We start from the raw sequence: 17814 nt of genomic DNA, 5'->3' as shown, positions 1-17814 counted from the left end.
ATTAGCAAAGGAGCAGACTGGATTTCATGTGTCTCAGACATCTTAAGATGCGTCACGCAAGACTAAGTGACGGAGCAGGGAGAAGTTTGTCAGAGGGGTCTAAACTGTAGGAATTTGGCTCTTCTTGGTGCTTCTCAGAACAGCTCAGTACTGGTGGATGGATGCAGTGGATTCAGAGGTGAAGTCCTGAGTCAGAAGTAACCAACTAAGAGATGTCTCTGATGTGATGCTTTGGGTATTTGATGCTGTCTCTGATGTTTTAGTACCTCCTTGTTTTAGAGAAACTAACAGGTCCCCTGTAATTCTCTTCCTCTAACTGGAGGAATGTTTGCACATAGAAACAGATTTTCATGATTCTTCCTTGAACTTCTTTCCCCACAGAAGTTGAGCAAGGCCCTGCTGCACAGTGACCATCTGCTAGCTTCTTTCTCGCTGTGGAATTAAACATCTAATAACCTAAAATAGCATCTGAGTGCTTTACCTTCATGTGAGCATCAAAACAAAACAGCAAAGCACAGGCATGGAGTCAGAGACCTGATGGTCAATCCATAGGGTGTCTCAGGAAAGCGTGTCTTTCCTTTAGGAAATTAATTCATTTAGGTTTTAGTTAGTCTGGGGTATGATCCATTTGCTCACCAAGGTAACTGAAGTAGTTTTAATAATTTATGTGCAAACTAGTTTTTTTGCTCTCATCAGTCGTCTGCTGCCAGTGTTGTACTGAACTGTTCAATGATACTGTTTTTTGTCCTAAAAGCCTCATGAGCTTGCACCAGCATCCTGACTGGAGTTGTCCTGGCCTGAGCTAACCCCAGGATCTCTCTTTACTGGTGGTGGCACAGTCAGTCCTGATGGCAGCACCTACCTGAGCATGAATACGAGTAGCACAGTCCAAGTGTGATAGTTATTCCCCAAAATTAGGCTTGCTCTATGACCCTCCTTGAGGACTGGCTGTATCAGGTGTTCCTTCCTCCTCAAGGCTGGTTCTCTGCTCCTTGACTTCTCCTTGCTCTGATGCTTCATACATTCTGATGCTTGAATCTGCTGCTTCCATACCTTGGGGACAAAAGGAGCTCCCACTCCAACTTGACCAGATGCTTTTGCATCCCCAAGTGCTTCCAGAAGTAGCTCAAGTCTCCAGCATGTTTCTGGTATTGGATAAGTAACGTAATGTAATTTGTGCCCTGTACTTGAAGTTTGTGGGATAAAATAATTTACTTGTCCATGGTCAAACAAACCCAGCCCCTGGCTCGTGGACAAAGCTTTGGCTTTGCTTGAACTTCCCTCTGCGCATGCAGCAGCATCCCAGGACCCTCCTGCTTGGTTTGAGACGAGTAAAAGCAACTGCTTTTCCCATGGCTTGCAGGAGTCCTGCAGTAGCTGGTGGCACACCAGGTCTCAGTGATTCCATTGGCTCTGTCCTGTGGGCTCTGTTTGCTTGTAGATAACAGGAATGCTCTTTTTGTTTTGAGGCTGATTCCAAGTTAGAAGAATCTAATCTTCTATTCAGAAACTGCTGGAGCAAGTACAGAAGAGGGCATAGAAATGTTTCAGGGGTTGGAGCCTCTCTGCTCTGGAGTCAGGCTGGGAGTGTTCACCTGGAGAAGGCTCCAGGGAGACCTTAAAGCCCCTTCCAGTGCCTAAAGGGGCTCCAGGAGAGCTGGAGAGGACTTGGTACAAGGGCCTGGAGTGCCAGGAGAAGGGGGAATGGTTTCCCATTTCCAGGGGGCAGGGATAGATGGGATATCGGGAAGGAATTATGGGCAGCGAGGATGGGGAGGCCATGGCACAGGTTGCCCCATCCCTGGAAGTGTGCAAGGCCAGATTGGATGTGGCTTGGAGCAACCTGGTGTAGTGGAACATGTCCCTGCCCATGGCAGAGGGTGAAATGAGATGGACTTTAAGGTCCCTTCCAGCCCAAACCATTCTGGGATTCATTACCACATTTCAAAGCACCTCTGGCATCTCTCCTTGTTGAGCCATATGTAACGCCTTCCCTGTAAGCATCACCTTTGGAAGGTAAAATGGAGCACTGTGTGCTTCCACATTTCTTTGGCTGCATGGAGCTGATGCTCAAGTTTCCACATAGTGACAGCTTCTGCCTGTGCACATCGTGTGCAGAAGTCATGCATTTTTGATTCAGTAGTAGTTTATTTTTATATCAGCTGGTAGATGAGTCACACCTTCCCCCACCCTTCACAGTCCCACCTTGCACATGTGATTCATTCAGACACGTGGCTCTGTGCATTGAGTTCTGTGCCCTGGCTCTGTAGCCAGGGGTCGTTCTAGCATGGGCAGGTAACGCTGGCACGTGGATGTCAGACGTCATGAGCCTCCACAGTGGCCTGGTGGGGAGTAGAAGAGGAGTCTGATACGCTGGAGAATCCCAGGAAACCGAGAGCTCTGCTGTCCCCAGCCCACGCAGTGGATGAGTCACAGTGTAGGAGCAGATTGTTCTTAGTCAGGGAGGGGTATGTCAGTGCATATAGAATATTGACGGATTCAGTGGTTCTGTTGTAATTCCTGCTCTGTAAACAAGTTCACCTCTAATGAAGTATGGAGTCTGTGTGTTTACTTTGGGACCTCTCTGTGTTGCACAACTCGCCAGAGCAAAGCAGTCTGTTTACTTGTCAGGAGGTAGGACTGAGGGAAATGAAGGTGTTATAAATAACCAATCCTTTGCATAGTCAATATTTGCATATATATTCCCCAGTGTGGCTGAGCTGTCTGCTATCCATGCTGCCTATGGAGTTCTATCAGGATTGCCTGCGTTGAGCACCTTTTCTGTGTTGCTCTTGCTTTACCCACAAACACTTTGTATGTATCGGTGTGCTTTATGAAGAAATTCTTTCCGTGCTGGTTGCACAATGGTGTCATTCACGTGGCAATTATGGGTCATGTTGGTAGAGCTCATTATAGGATGGATGTAAACAAGTCGCCTTGGTGGAGCTGCCAACAGATTTTGCAGGGAGGTCATTGTGCACAACACTCTTCCCCAAGGAAGAGGGAGTAACCTGAGGCCATGTGAGGGAGGGTTAGTGCAAGTGGTCCCCACCCTCCTTTAATTAAGAAGTGTGAACATATCCATTAATAGTGGCCACTTTAATCTTCAGAATTCCCACTCATATTTGCAACCTGGATGGAAACATTGCTGTGGCTGAGAGCTGAGCCGGGTAACCCCTTAGCAGGGGGCTGATTTTAGGGGGATGGAGCTGCTGGGTGGGAATGATCATAAAATCATAGAGTGGTTTGGATTGGAAGGGACCTTAAAGCTCAACTTGTGGCCATATGGGCAGGGACACCTTCCACTAGACCAGCTTGCTCGGAGCTCTGTCCAACCTGGCCCTGAGCACTTCCAAGGATTGCCCTTCTGCACCTCAAAGTGAGTCTGTACTTGTGTGGAGCTGTCACCTGAGGTATTTTGTGTCCTGCTTCTTGTATGGAAAGGTTTGTTCATACCTGTCACACTACAATGCTCTGGATGAGCACTGCAGCCTCGTCCTTTGAAATACAGGAAATATTTTAGATTGCCAGTGTTCAGTGACTGTAAGTATTCAATAAGTGACTCATCTGTGCAAGGTGATACAAAACTGACATTTGTTTAGAAGGAAAACAGCTTTGGGACACATCTCATGTCAGTCATTCCCTACCTCAGATGCCTGCAATAGACCCCAAGGTTTTAAGATGTTTGGTTAATTTTCTGCAAGCGAAGAAAAATGTCTTCATTCCCAAATCAGACACAGAAGTGTGCCACTGGCCATAGGTGGGAGATGTTCAGCAGTGGAGATACAGTTTCATTCTACTGAAGATGTTTTTTAGGCAAGAAGTGGAAAGCCTCACGCTGAGATGCATATTAAGAATGGTTATCAGCAGCTTCATTGTAAAGTCAGAATAGTCCAAGGAGCTTGAACTTGAGGGATCCTGGACTTGCAGGCTTTTGAATTGCAGAATGAAATATCATGGATTACTGTAAAGTGCTCAGTTTATGAAAGCCTGCTGCTTTCAGAGCTGGCTTGCTGTTGATCTCCAGAGAATTATGTTTCACTATTTAAAAATACTTGGCTTTCTTTTCATGTGGCCATTCCCTTGTTAGGAAGGGCTTCCTGGATGTGTACATTTCAGCATCTCAGTATTAGGAGTTTTGACTTCCTTGGGCTAAATTTAGGTTTTGTCGATTGGAAGTTATCGGATGCTTTTAAAGCAAGGCCATTAATATTTGAATATGAGATTAAGGCAGTTTCCTTTTTATATTTTGAAAACTCTTCATGCATCTCATATCCTTCCAGTATCTGTGCCAGTAATCACAAATCAAACACCAGCAACCCCAGACAGTGCATGAAGGGGAACAGCAGGGCACTGGAAAGCTGCAAAATGCCTTTCCTGGAGACACTTTTCCTTGAAGCCTGACATGGCCATAAACCTGTAGCAGCTGGACTCATCCAAGCCATCCCAGATGCCTCACTGGGTTCTCCTCATAGTCAGCAATGTCTGCTAAGAGCAGGCTGTGGGATGTGCTACTGCTCTGGGGATCCAGCAGGACACAAGGAGAGGGACAGACATTCAATCATTAAGGTCTTTGTTCTGCTTCTGGTACTTTCTAGCAAACCCTGAGCTGAAGTATGTCTTGCTGGCTATCAGCCCAGGCTGTTCTTGGAAACTTCAGTGCCTCAGCCATTGGAGTGGGGAGGTGAAGACTGCAGAACCACAGACTGGTTTGGGTTGGGAGGGACCACAATGCTCATCTCATTCCATTCCCTGCCATGGGGAGGGACATCTTCCACTACCCCAGGCTGCTCCAAGCCCTGTCCAACCTGGACTTGAAAACTTCCACAGATGAGGAGTTCACATGATACGTGATGTTTGAAGATAAACTTTGGAATTTATATTTACATTGAATGAAAAACCCAGTTTGGCAATAGGGCCAGGATAATTAATAAGGGTTAGGAGCTGGGTGGCTGTTCAGCTTGACCCCCTTTCCTATCCCTTCTATGAACATTCTTCAAGCCATGGGGATGCTGCACTTAGAAATTAATTGAGGTCTAAAGCTATAAAATCAGTTTTCAGGGGGGCTGCTCTGTCAGGTGTTGAGCACTGCCTCAATCCCAAGCTCTTTCCCCTTTGGAAGGTGGGTGCTGGATTTAGGGGATCCCTTCCAATGCAGCAGGGGCAGCCTACACACACTGGAGATTTCTAAAGTGAAAAACTGAGCTGTGCCAGGGAAGTCCTGTTATGGAGGGCTGCCCACCTCCCTCCCATAAAGGGTCTCCAGTGGGTTTGAAATTTGTGTTTTGGAGCTGTGCCCTGCCTGCTATTGAAAAACCTCCTTTCATTGCTGAAAGATAAGCCACAGGCTCTGCCCAAGTCTATGATGGGTCAGGCTGGAGTTTTGAAGTTTTGCAATAATTTTTCTGTCTGAAAGTGGCAGTTTTCCTTTTAAAATTCCATTCCTACCTGCTCCTACTTGATTCTCTTAAGGTGAAACAGAGATAATATCTGGAGGTTGAATCTGATTTAGCACCTCTGAACTTCTGTTTGGCAGCAGATTCTCCTGTGATAAGAGGGAGTGGGTGCTTTTCCCTCAGGTTGGAAGGACCGTGTGGGTAACACTTTCCTACTCATGTGAAAAATCCTTTTTCCCCTCCAGTCCTACAGTAGTGATGGGATGGATGGATGCCAGTCTCTTGGCTTGCTGTGGAGAGTTTACATGCATTTGATTCTTATCCATCACTTTCTAGTTTGATGCTGCTACAGGGGCAATCCTGCAAAAATCCACCCTCCCAGTGGGACCAGTATGAATACTGGGGACCCAAGTTTCACCACAGCCTTGCAGGCAGATCCCAGCAGAGCTCTGGGATGGCACATATGGTAGTGCTTCCAGAAATGGCACCAGATTGTCCCACCACAGTCTGTGGGAATATGGCCTTCAGATGCCTGAGCAATGCTGAGCATCATCTTCCTCCTGAGCATCCAAAGGTATGTGTCCAATAGCAGTGTCTGCTTTATCCAGCTGGATCTGACTCACTGATCTGCCATCCCAGTTAAGAATGCTGTTGGATCCACCACGACAAATCCTGCCTGTTGGATGCCAGTTTTGCCTTATGTACTTTGTACTGTCCTGGTGAGACTGACTGTGGCCACTGCTCAGTGCTGTGGCTGCAGCTGAGCCACAGCTCAGGCTCTCAGACTCTCCCTGCATTGTCACTGTGCTAGAGCCACCCCGGTGTGCAGCTGGGGAGAAAGCAGGGAAAAGCTCTGCCTCCAGCCAAGTCTCCTATGGAGATGAGCTGAGGAAGAGCAGGGGCCACACAGCACTTGGTGTGATCAAACCAAAATGGTTCATTCAGCACAAGCAATTTGTTTTTGCTGCTTTTGTGGCATTTTTCATCTGCCCATAAGTTGGCTCTTCCTGGCACTGCTTCTGGAGTTAAATTTGAGTGCTGCTGAGCAACCACAGAACTCCTGTTGCTGATTTTTCTGAAGATTATAACTGTAATGTCATTAACACGCATCACTTCATGTGCATAACATGTTCTTGAAGGGCAGCTGAGGGGCAGTTCTCATCTCTGCTCCCTGTGACCAGGAACACCACCTGAGGGAAAAAATTGAGCTGTGTTAAGGGAGGTTTAGGTTGAATATTGCAAAAAGCTTCTTCCCCCAGAGGGTGGTGGGCACTGAACAGGCTCCCCAGGGAATGGTCATGGTGCCAAGGCTGCCAGAGCTCAGGGAGTGTTTGGACAATGCTCTCGGGCACAGGGTGGGATTGCTGGAGTGTCCTGTGCAGGGACAGAAGTTGGACCTCAATGGTCCTAGTAAGTCCCTTCCAGTGCAGGATATTCCATAATTCTATGAATTTGTTCTCAAAAGAAAAGAAAATTACCAAGGACCCTATTATTTCATGTCAACTTCTCTGTTACCTGGTTCAAGTGAAGTGGCCCAAACCTGCCACTTAACTCCCTTTCAGCAGGTAGGGCTGAGGAATTGCACAGTGAAGGAAAACTGATCAGGAGCAACTTCCAGTTTCTCCTTGGAATTTTTTTTTTTATTTGGGAGGGGGAGGGTGTAATTTCTTTCTTTATTGATTTTTCTTTCTTTTTGGTTGGGTTTTTGTGGGTGTTCTTAAGCAGCAGTACCCAGCTGGCCATACAGATGTACTCTGGCAGAGCTCACGTGGCTATGTGACCTGCAGTGGAGCAGAATCATGGAATTATTTAAGTTGGAAAAGAAACCCTCTCAAACCATCAAGTCCAGCCATACCCCAGTGCCAACAAGATCACCATGAACCTTGTCCCCAGGTGTCACATTCACGTGGCTATTAAGTACCTCCAGGAATGTTATTGAGTGGCTCCACCACTGCCCTGGGCAGTTGTTCCAATGGCTTTCTTTCATCCTTGTCCTTGTATTGCAGGTGTGTGGGAAAGGTAATAAGGATAGAACTTAAGCTAGAACTATTTTTGGGTGTTTTAAAATAACTCTTCTAAAATTATTTACTAGTTTTATCTTTCACTTAAGGTGTTGTTCTGTGTGCCAGCTGCCATCATCACTGGAGCAAGACATTGTGTTGGATATAAAATCCAACGGTAACATGAAGATTTGAATGCAGTAATTTCCCCCAAGCCCTAGAAATGTGAATTCAGTTTTTTGAAACTTGCCAAAAAAAAAAAAAAAGAAAAAGATTTCTTGTGCTGTGCTTTATTCTTTTGTGTTTGTCAAGAATAGAAACAATTTCACTTGACTAATTTAGTTGTTAGGGCTAAAAAACTGCCTGTGAATGGATGTTTCTGGGTAAATTTCCCAGATTTTGAAAGTTTTCCTGCATTTGACCTTTCCAGATAGGGCTGATTCTCCTCCTAATCTTTTTTTATCTTTATGAATACAAATATGAATGTCTCCTTGGTACCCCCTCTTCAAGTGCTTCTTGCTTTGTGGATGTGAAGAGCTGTTGAATAAAGTGAAGACATGATATCAGGAAACCAGCTTGTACCATTCAAGGAAGATGAAATGCCATCCTGTTCTAATAACACAGCGATCCTGAGATTTGTTTTTCTGCAGTTGAAGTAAAAATCAAATTGTTTGGATTTTTACCAACAGCAAGAACAAATATGTTCTTCCTTCTGTCCTTCCCCAGTCTGTTTTTCTGCTGTTTCTTTTCCCCTACCTTTCCTTTTTGTAGATTCAAATACTACCAAAATGAAACAAAACGCAGCAGGGATTAAATACATCCTGCATGTCCTGAGATAAGTGGGAGAGAGGCTGGAGTCTTGGAGTCTGCATGGAACTCCTTGGAGATGACAGTAACTCTGTCTCCTCACAGCTCATATAAACAACTTCTGCATCATTCCTTGCCTAGTGTCATCTCTTCCCATGAACAGCTCAGCTTTCTCTGCTGTCATCAGGGGAGAAATTGTTGATCCAATACCTTCCTGTGGCTTTCCCATCCCTGAAAGTGTTCAAGGCCAAGTTGAATGGGTCTTGGAGCAGCCTGGTTACTGGAAGATGTCCCTGCCTGTGGCAGCTTCAAGGTCCCTTCCAGCTTCTGATGTTCTTTCTCCATTGAGTTATTTTCTCTTGAGTTCAGAGAGTGTTTGAGCTGCATCTTTTCCACATCCAAGGCCAGGAGTAGGGCCTTGCTCTGCCTCTCCTCTTCCTCACCCATTGATGGGCTAAAGCAGAAAGTCCTGCTGCAGAAATTCCTGCTAGGAAGTGGTGCAAGAGCATTCAGCATTTGCTAGGAGAAATGATTTATTGCCCAGACGAAGCAGGGAAAAGACACTGTGAAAAGCTGGCAGCAGAGCCAAGTGTCTGGCAGCAGTTGGAGCAAATGGAGCAGGAGGATGTTTGGGGACAGGAGATGTGTGAGGGGCTCTGGACAGGTCTGGCTGCTCTTCACCTTGCTCAGGTGAGTGAGAAAGAACTAAAGGTAAATTGAGGGCTCTCAAACCATAGTATCAGAGCTCAGGAGAGCAGGGAAATTATTCAGGAGCTTTACAGACTGGAAGCACTCATAGCATGGTGGTCATCTCTGTGGATCACCGTTGGAGCTGCCGCAGTGCTGGCCATCCTCCAGCTCCTCCAACCCCACTTCTCCATATGGATGTTTCTCTGTGTGGTTGTTGGATCAGATTACTATTTTTAGCTTCTTTCTCTAATCTTATGCCAGTTCAAGGTTTGTGAAGCCTAGGAGTGGTTGGTGAGATTGTAGCAGACCTTTTCCACCACCTCTTTTTCCACCTGCAAGTGAGCTGGTGCTAGTCAGAAACTGCATTTTCTGCTTGTTTTCCTTCACATCTCAACTGCTGTTTCTCAAATAAGAGAAAACGTTCTCAGTCACCCAAAAATTTCTGTCCTTCCCTAAGCTCCTCAAGGTAAGATTGAAGGTGAAAGACTGTATTATAAAGCTTTTTCAGCTGTACTTTGGAGGAAGATGTCTCTGAAAGGCATCCAGTCAAATATATAAAAGATCCTTAGGAGAAGGTTATTCCCAGTAACAAGCCCAATCTCAGCTTTCCTCCCATCTTTCTATTTTTGAAGCAGACTATTCCAAACTCTGAAGGGCAGGATAAGTCTTTTTACTTCCAGCCTACAGAACTAACCTGTTAGCTAATGTGCTCAGGTAGATTTGCAGGGGATGGGTTCGAAGAGGTTAAAAGCTGAGATCTTGGTCCAGTCAATGTTAATCACAAATCTTCTCTTTCAGCCAGGATTTTATTCCTATTTGAAAATTAAGAGAAGGGTATATCCTCATTAGTGTAATCACATTAAATGGGTTGACTTCTCTAAAGCAATTTGTTTAATTTGTTTGGAACGTGTTTAATTTTAGCTGTAGATATTCAGCCCTCTCACAGTTGCTATTTGTGGTGTTCGTTGTGTAATTTTATGTTCTGTGATTTGTAAAAATAAACTTTCTGCTCTGAATGAGAATTTTGTGACAATCTATGGCCCATTCATCAGAGCCTCTTTGAAACCACACAGAACTTTCTGTGCACTGATGTTTCTGGTGTGTGTCTGCATCTTTTTCAGTGAGAAAGAGTTCTTGCTGCCCACACAGAGCATGGGTTTGCATCAAGCATCAGCCCTTTGCTGGGCCTTAGATTGCTTCCCCCTCCCTCTGTCTTTGGAATTTGGGGCTCCTCAGGAGTGTCTCCCCTCTGCATATAGTTTAGTGTCAAAACCTGCTTGAAGAAAGGGTCTAAATTCTTCTTTAATTCTTGAAATTGAAGACATCAGCTTCTCTATTTGGCTACACCTCTTCGAAGGGCAGTGGAAAACAACTCCCCATGAGAGCAAAAACCATGGTGGTTCAAAAACTACCAATATTGATCGAACAAGCTCTGGATTTTTCCTGGTGATTTGCTCTATGGGAATGTGGCACTTGTCCTTCCATTGACGTAGATGCCACGTGCAGCTTCCTGCACTTGCTCCCTCCTTCCTCCTTGGGTGTATTGCTGTTGATGAGTTTTATTCATAGTATCTGGTGATGCTCACACAGAGCCTCAGGTGCTCTTCTGGAGCAGGTGGGTTCTGCTTCGTGTACCTTCCATGCAGAGCAGGTGCTGCAAACTCTGATTTCCCTCAGCCTTAGACTGGCATCTCTACCCATCGTCATTTCATAGCCAGTCCTAGATACGGCTTTGGAATGTCTGTGTGCCTGAACTATTGTGGTTTTTTTGGAGTACCTTGGATGTCTGAGGAGTTTTGTGGCCATTAGTCATGCTGTAAAACATACGGCAGCAAGATAACATTACTCGAATCATCTGGGACACTTGATCTTGTGATGGAAGTTTCTCAAAGGTGTTGTTCCAGGTGTTTATCTGGCTCAGATGAAACTCTCTGGAAGAGCAGTGATCCTGCTCTTTGCTACTGTTCCCATTCTTGTGTTCAAGCTCAAGCCAAGTGTTTTTGGGTTGATCCAAGATATTGCTCAGCCACAGAGCACGAGGAAGGATGGGAAAGTCCCTTTTGGTGGCAGCCCAGGAGCAGTGAGAGTTTAGCATCTCTGGAAAACCAACGCCAGTCTCGGGAGTGTGGGGGAATCAAAGTCTTGAGTTTTTGGCTTTGATGTCTGCATTTGCTCTCATTCCAGCAGTGATGCTTTAATCTACAAAATGTTTGCTAGGTTTTCGCTGTGCTCAGCTTGAATTTCTTCCAAGACATCACTCTGCTGAAATAGCAGAATTTGCCTGTGAATTCCAGTGCAGCAACCAGTCTGTGTTTATTGGGGTGATAAACTTCCTGTGAGAGTGAGGGTGGAGTGGGCCCTTTTCCATGTAGCTGAGCCAAATCAGTCAGCAGCGACACCAAAGCCGTTAAGCAAATTGAGATGATTTCTGCTTACAGCAGTCTCCGCTGTAATAAACTGGTTTTTTCCTCCAAAGGAGAACCTGCACATATCATGCCTGTATTTTCTTCCATTAGCGTATTGCTCCTGTTTGATACCATGGAGAAATTCCTAGTTCTGATGTGATTTCACACATTAATTGCATTAAACAGATCTTGGTTTGTACTTCAAAGTGTTGAGTTCTACCTTTGAATCCTCAATATGAGACTCTGCTCTGCTGGTGGCTTTTCATCCCACAGTCTCTGAACTCCGAGCTGCTCACCTACAGCATGGCACCATGGCTTTGTGTGACCTTTCCAGTCCTCTCCCAATGTGATTACTCTCCATTAAAAACCTCAACTCAACTGCCCAGGTAAAAAAAGTCCTTTTTCCTCCATCAATCTCTTTAGTTGGCAACATCCTTCTTAAGTATCTATGGATCTGCTGGTAATATTTATGAAGGTCCCGTGGTTCACTGTGACAGTGGACTTGGCACCAGGACACAATGCTTTTTGCTGAAATAGAGCCAAGCTATGTGATAAATTATGCAGACGGGCTGTGACAAAATCCAATTTTATGCAGATTTTCTTAGCCTGACCCTTTTTACTATTCATAATGGCTCTGGAGCTGCCTGTATCTCAAGTTTCATCCCGTCTTACCTGCCAACTCACCCATGAATGTGTACATCAAGTTAATCTTTTGAGCTTTTCCTCTGACCCAAAAATATGGTGAATGTTGAGTTTGAGTGAGCTGAGGATGTGTGGCACCAAGTCCCTCCCAACTTTATTTCTATGACTAGTGGGGAGGTGAGGATCCTTGGCTTGGGCTGGGAGTTCCACAGCGCTCATCAGTGATGCTCCTTTGGATGCAGGACACAGTGGTGCAGCCTGGCTCTGGAATTCAGAGAGATCTTACAGCAGCTTTATCCTGGCAAAGGCAAGAGGGAAGTCCTTGGCTGCAGAGCTGGCAGTCAGGGAAAACCCTCAGGGAAAAATCGAACCCTAAAAATACGCCTGAAGCCTCTCCTGTATTCTGACATTTAGGATGCTTTTTTTTATGTTCTTCACTAAGGCCTCACATTGTCAGAGCTCCCATGGAAAGCAGAGCCTTCCTGAGGGTTTAAGATGAAGAGGGTACTCCTAGCTCTTGGCTGTAAGCTCTGAGTAGGTAAAGCTGAAGGAATGGGGATCCCAGAGAGCACTAAGTAGTGTTGCTTCCTTACCTACATGAAATTCCCACCTTTTGGGTCTCGCTGCAACCTGTCTTCCTGGTTCTTATGCCCAGTAGGAAATTCATTTTAATTGCAGTGCTCGCTCCTTACTGCTTGAGGCTCTTAAATGTTCTCATCTTCCCCTGGTCTGGGAACAGCATCTTTTACCTTCCTTAAGAAGGAAGGAGAAATTGCAGAAATTCCTTTCTGCAATTTTATTCTCCTGCAAACCTTAGTTAGCAGAGTCCTGATCCTAATTCTTTCCTCATTTCCACTATTTGAGACTTGTAGAAATTGTGGTAGAGGTACTCATTGTCTGTCTGTATCTAGAATCTATAATGGGCTCAGGTTTAAACTTTGCATAAAATATTCTGTTACTCTCTTATTCTCTATTATTACCCTATTATTCTCTAAAATATAGGGATGCTGATCTTGGTGTTAGAGGTGACTTTGTAGGTAAGTCCTTATCAGACTTTACTGAAAACCCATGAGTCTCACCATGAGTCACTTCAAGAGCTGTTGCAATTATTCCAGCCTTCAGCACTAAGCTGATGACATTAAATTGCCATTGGTGTTGATATGGGGATATTTGAAAGCATCCTGGAGCTGCCTGGATCATATCCCACCATTGTTTGGCTTTCTGAATTGTTTCTGTGTCAAACCATCCTGTCTTCCTAGAGGATTTAATAACTGTTACTGCTTCCTAAAGCAGAGAGCTCTGTTAGGAGCAGCAGCCTCCCAAACCCAGGTTGGGTCAATGTTTTACATGGGACACAAAACACTGGTTAGACAGGGAATTCCTGCAATACTCTCTAATATCCCATTAATGCATCCTGGTGACAGATTCCCTGAGCATGTGAATTAATGAGATTAAAACCCCCCTCGGGTAGTCTTTGTCAAACTGCGTTTTGTTCTTTTGGAGCAGTACTTAGGAGCACAAGTTCTGTGATATTTAATCTTTAGTGATCTCTGCAGTGCATTTGTGACATTGTACACAGATTGCAGAGATCCCAGTGCCTTTGGGTGGATTAGTGGGGTTTCCCTAAATCTGGAGTAGGACATACACTTGTGTTGCTGACACCAAAGTGTGCACTTAATTATCCAAGTATTTTCCTGTATCTACCATTGATCACTTACGCAAATCCAGGTGTGTGCCTGCCCTTGTTTTAAACATGCTATAAAATTAATAATCACGGTGTTTTCAGATCCCATGTGCTATGATTTATAGATCTCTGTGGGAAGAAAGGCTGCACACATAGCAGTGCTCCTCATGCTCAGCCTTTACGCTGAATAGCAGGATGCTGTATCTTCGGGCATTCAATCAAATACTTTGTTTTGACATAAGACAAAGCCCTGTATTTCAAAACAAAACCTTTCTGTTGTGTTTTGGAGCTGCTAATGAGGTGTAGACTGGAAATATATAGATATTTAAACATGTTACCCAGCTTGGTGCTGACGCTGGGACACCCAAGTGTGGTGCAGGTGCTGATTAGCAAAATGAGCAGTTGAGCCTGCACTAAATTCCTCCTGTATGGGCTGCTGTGGTTTCTTCTGTGACTCAGAGTTAATTCCAGGAGTGCTGTGCAGCTTTGTGAGTCTTCCAGCATCAAGGCTGTATTTCTCCCTTTCCTTGTGATGCCTTTCAGAAAGCTGATCCACCCAAAAATCCCCTGCCAGCTGAGTATCACCACTGTACTCCCACAGAGCAGTCTGTTGGGTGGGAAGATGGGCTCTGGCTCCTACCAGTTTGATGTTGATAGCTGTGTGTGTGCACATATGCTAATGAACATGATCACCTATTTTTGTAAGGTGATTGGTCAAAATTTAGAACTTTTTCCTGTTTTAAAGGAAAAGTATTTTTTTTTCCTTTTTACTGAGTGCAGGTTTTGTGTAAGGCTGTGCTGAAAAACAAGGGCTTTGGTGCCAAAGCAGCCCTTTTTTGTCCATGCTTCATTTTCTCCAAGGACTATCATGTTCCTAGCTGCTCCAACAAGTGCCAGCCCACATCTGGGGCTGTTGTCTGCCTGGTGTTTAGTGGAACACAGGGAACTCTGTGTCTCGTTCCCTAAATCCAAGCCTTTAAATTGCCAGATCTCGATGCTTTCAGGTGGTGTTGTTAATTGCCCTGTAATCCATTTGTCTGTCCCAGGGTGTAGCTGAGCAGAGCCTGCACTGCTTTGGCCTTTGGTTCAGTCACAGTTTGTGCTGCAACTTATTTCCTTACTGAGCAGGATCAGATAGAATACCCACGAAGTGACAGTAAAACTCTGCCTTAGGAAAGATGTGCGTGCAGGGGGAGGGGAATTAACTTTGTCCCTTTGACTGATTCCAGTTCTTTTCCTGTTCTTCCAGCTGAAGGGCTCCCCCAGGTGTATTACTTTGGACCATGTGGAAAGTACAATGCCATGGTATTGGAGCTGCTTGGTCCGAGCTTGGAAGATCTGTTTGACCTCTGTGACAGGACATTCACTCTGAAGACGGTGTTAATGATTGCCATTCAGCTGGTGAGTGATGGGCAGGGCCCTGCCCTGGGGTCTCCTTGGGTGTCCATCCATCCTAGGTTCAGGGCTGAGAGAATCTTCTTCCATCATAAAATCACCGGGTGGTTTGAGTTGGAAGGAACCTTCAAAGATCTGATCCCACCCTCTCTGCCAGGGACAGGGACATCTTCCAATAGACCAGGGTACTCCAAGCCTGGCCTTGAACATTTCCAGGCATGGGGCAGCCACAGCTTTTCTGGGAAACTTTTGCCAGGGCCTCCACACCCTCACATTCTTCCCAATATCCCATCTTACCCTGTGTTCTTGCTGCAGGAAGCACTTTCCCCTTGTCCTGTCACTCCAGTCCCTTGTCCAAGGTACCTCTCCATCTTTCTTATAAAAGAAAACTTCTCAGGTGAGAAGAACTCCTGCCTATGAAGGGAAGGTCAAATTATGCTTATGAGAAACTGGCTTCCTGTGCAGCAGAACCAGTGAAGCTGGATTCCTATGGACTTGTGTCCCACGTCCCCTACACGCCCCTGCCCTGGTACCTGCCCCAGCTCCCTCCCTGTTTGGACATCCCAGGAGCATCTCATTTCTCACCCACTTCATGGGACACACAGAGCACAGCACCTTCCCACACTCCTACCAGTTCTACTGGTTTGGTGCTACTGGGCTGCCCATAGACTGAAACCTCACGGGGAAATGGGAGCTGAGCCCTCCTTAGCCGAAATACCAGCATTTCAGGGCTCTGCTTTGGTCAGATTTGGTCAAAAATTTGGTCAATCAAATGGGTTTAAATTACTGACACTTGAAATATAATAGTTCTATGGGCAACATCACAGAGCGTTTAATGTACGTGAAAAGGAAAGGAAATCAAGCTGGAAGGGATCCAGGCTTGGATTTGGGCTTGTGTTAAAAGTGAACAACGTGAAAGCTGAACATACTAAATGTGCTGCAGAAACTTCCACACGTAAGTGGGCCCAGCCACTCAGTTTGGCTTTTTTTTGTTTTCAGATTGGTTTGCAGATTCCCAAGTATCTAAATATCTGCAGATAGCCAGATCTTGGATAGCCAGATATCCAAGATATCTGCTTGGATAGCCTGACCTTGGGATCACCCAGATACTCCACAGCAGAGCTGGGATTATATGTTCACATTAATAGCTCTGCAGATAGAAGCATGGTAGGGAAGAGGAGATGTAAGGGATGAGGAACACAATCCTTTCCAGATAAACTGAAGTTTGACACAGCAGAATCTTAAATGGAAAACTGAGGTCAGAAATGCAGAAGTTTGAACAGCACCTGCCTGGTACTGAGGCCTCCCACAGCAAAGCAGTCAAGTTCCCTTGGTTTTGAGTGTTTATCAATGGAAAACCAATTTATAGTATTGACTTTGATTTAATCAAAGGCAGCAGATGGCAAAGCCTCAGATATGGGTTGTGTGACCTTTGGAGGGAAAATAAAAAGATGTAAATTCATTCCCAAGGGACTTCTGGGGAAATCGAGATTGACACAGTCATGGCTGCTGCCTTTTGCCAAGTCCCAGGGCTGCAGCTCAGCTCTGGGCTTGGATGTTCTTCACTGGCATCACGTGTTGATCTTGTGGCCAGCTGCAGCTCACTGGGGTACTGGTGCCAGCTGGAAGACACATGCTGAGGCTGATGCAGGGGTGCAGCAGAAGCAGTAGGAAGTGGAGGAGCTGATGTTCTCTCAAAGGATCAGGTGCTCCTTTGGCCAAGGGGAAATGCTGTAGAGCCTTCTCAGTCTCCAGAGGGAAGTTTCATGAGTTGCCAGCTTGGAGTGTGCACATTTAAGGAGACACATTCAGCATCCTCAGGTGTGCCCCATCACCTGGCCCTGGGAGAATTGTTTTCCAAAGGGGCTGGCACTTACTGCTCAAATGAAATGAAAACCCTTTGCTCCAGCCACAAGACTGTAGGGAAAATTGTCTTTCTCCCACACTAAGTGACTGAAGTGACTGTGTCACACTCCAGTGTATGACAAATCAGAAAGGAAAGCTGGACTCAAACTCCTTGGATTCACATTGATGAATTACATTTTGTTATTACTTCTGACCAGCCAGGTCTGCTTAAGCTGCTGCAATTCTAACCATGGGCATCTGTCTCCTGATCTCTCTCCTCGTACTTAGGATGATCCCCATGTCTATAGGAGCATCCAGTCCCGTGGTCAATTTTTAACCAGGACATTCTGGAAAGATATTTTTCAATACATATTTCTGCTTGGCTGGTGTGAATGAGCTTGACAGGTTGCAGCATCTCAGGACTGGGGTGGAACCTTTACAGATGTTAGAAGAAAAAGGAGTTTCTCTAGGAAAAACAAGAGCAGTGTCTCTTAAGAAATGCCACATGGGATCACAGGAGAATTCAAACATAGTTTTACATCAGGAAGGCTCTCCTGGCTGAGGGCAAGAGAGACTGGATGACAGTGAGTCTTCAAGAAAGACAGCCTGTTTGGTAATTGTTCTGACTTGAACTGCTTTCTCCACACTCCACATGCAGCTGAAGACATCCAGTAGATCAGCTCCAGTGGATGAAGCTCCTGAAAAAAGCCAAACTTGGCAATTAAAATATGGTCATTGTGTCAGTCCCTACACCCCATAAACTGGGGGATTATTTTTTTTTATTCAGGCTTCTGTTTTTCACTCTTGCCCAGTCCAGCCTTTATGATGCTCACTGACAGCTTATAACAAGCTCTGTTGTGCCACCAGGCACTGGAAGAATACTTTGGATGTGATCTGGACCAAGTTGTGGCAAGATGTTTTTCTACCAGTGACCATCCACATTACCTTTG

At 45.4% G+C, this 17814-nt stretch overlaps 1 protein-coding gene across 5 annotated transcripts in view; it reads left to right on the top strand.

The window, feature by feature from the left end:
• The window catches only part of CSNK1G1 (casein kinase 1 gamma 1), a 59388-nt gene that overhangs the window by 15259 nt on the left and 26315 nt on the right, over positions 1 to 17814 (top strand). For 4 of the 5 annotated variants that reach the window (XM_062501840.1, XM_062501841.1, XM_062501838.1 and 1 more), the window contains exon 4: positions 14874 to 15025. In XM_062501840.1, coding sequence (XP_062357824.1) covers positions 14874 to 15025 — 152 coding nt within the window. Of the gene's footprint in view, positions 1 to 2605; positions 2665 to 3738; positions 3770 to 8776; positions 8800 to 14873; positions 15026 to 17814 lie in introns of all 5 variants that reach the window. The other variant, XM_062501837.1, reaches the window with a different exon arrangement.

The sequence above is a fragment of the Cinclus cinclus genome, chromosome 13 (genome assembly GCF_963662255.1).
Source record: "Cinclus cinclus chromosome 13, bCinCin1.1, whole genome shotgun sequence".
NCBI lineage: Eukaryota > Metazoa > Chordata > Aves > Passeriformes > Cinclidae > Cinclus > Cinclus cinclus.
This window is presented reverse-complemented; position numbering and strand designations above follow the sequence as displayed.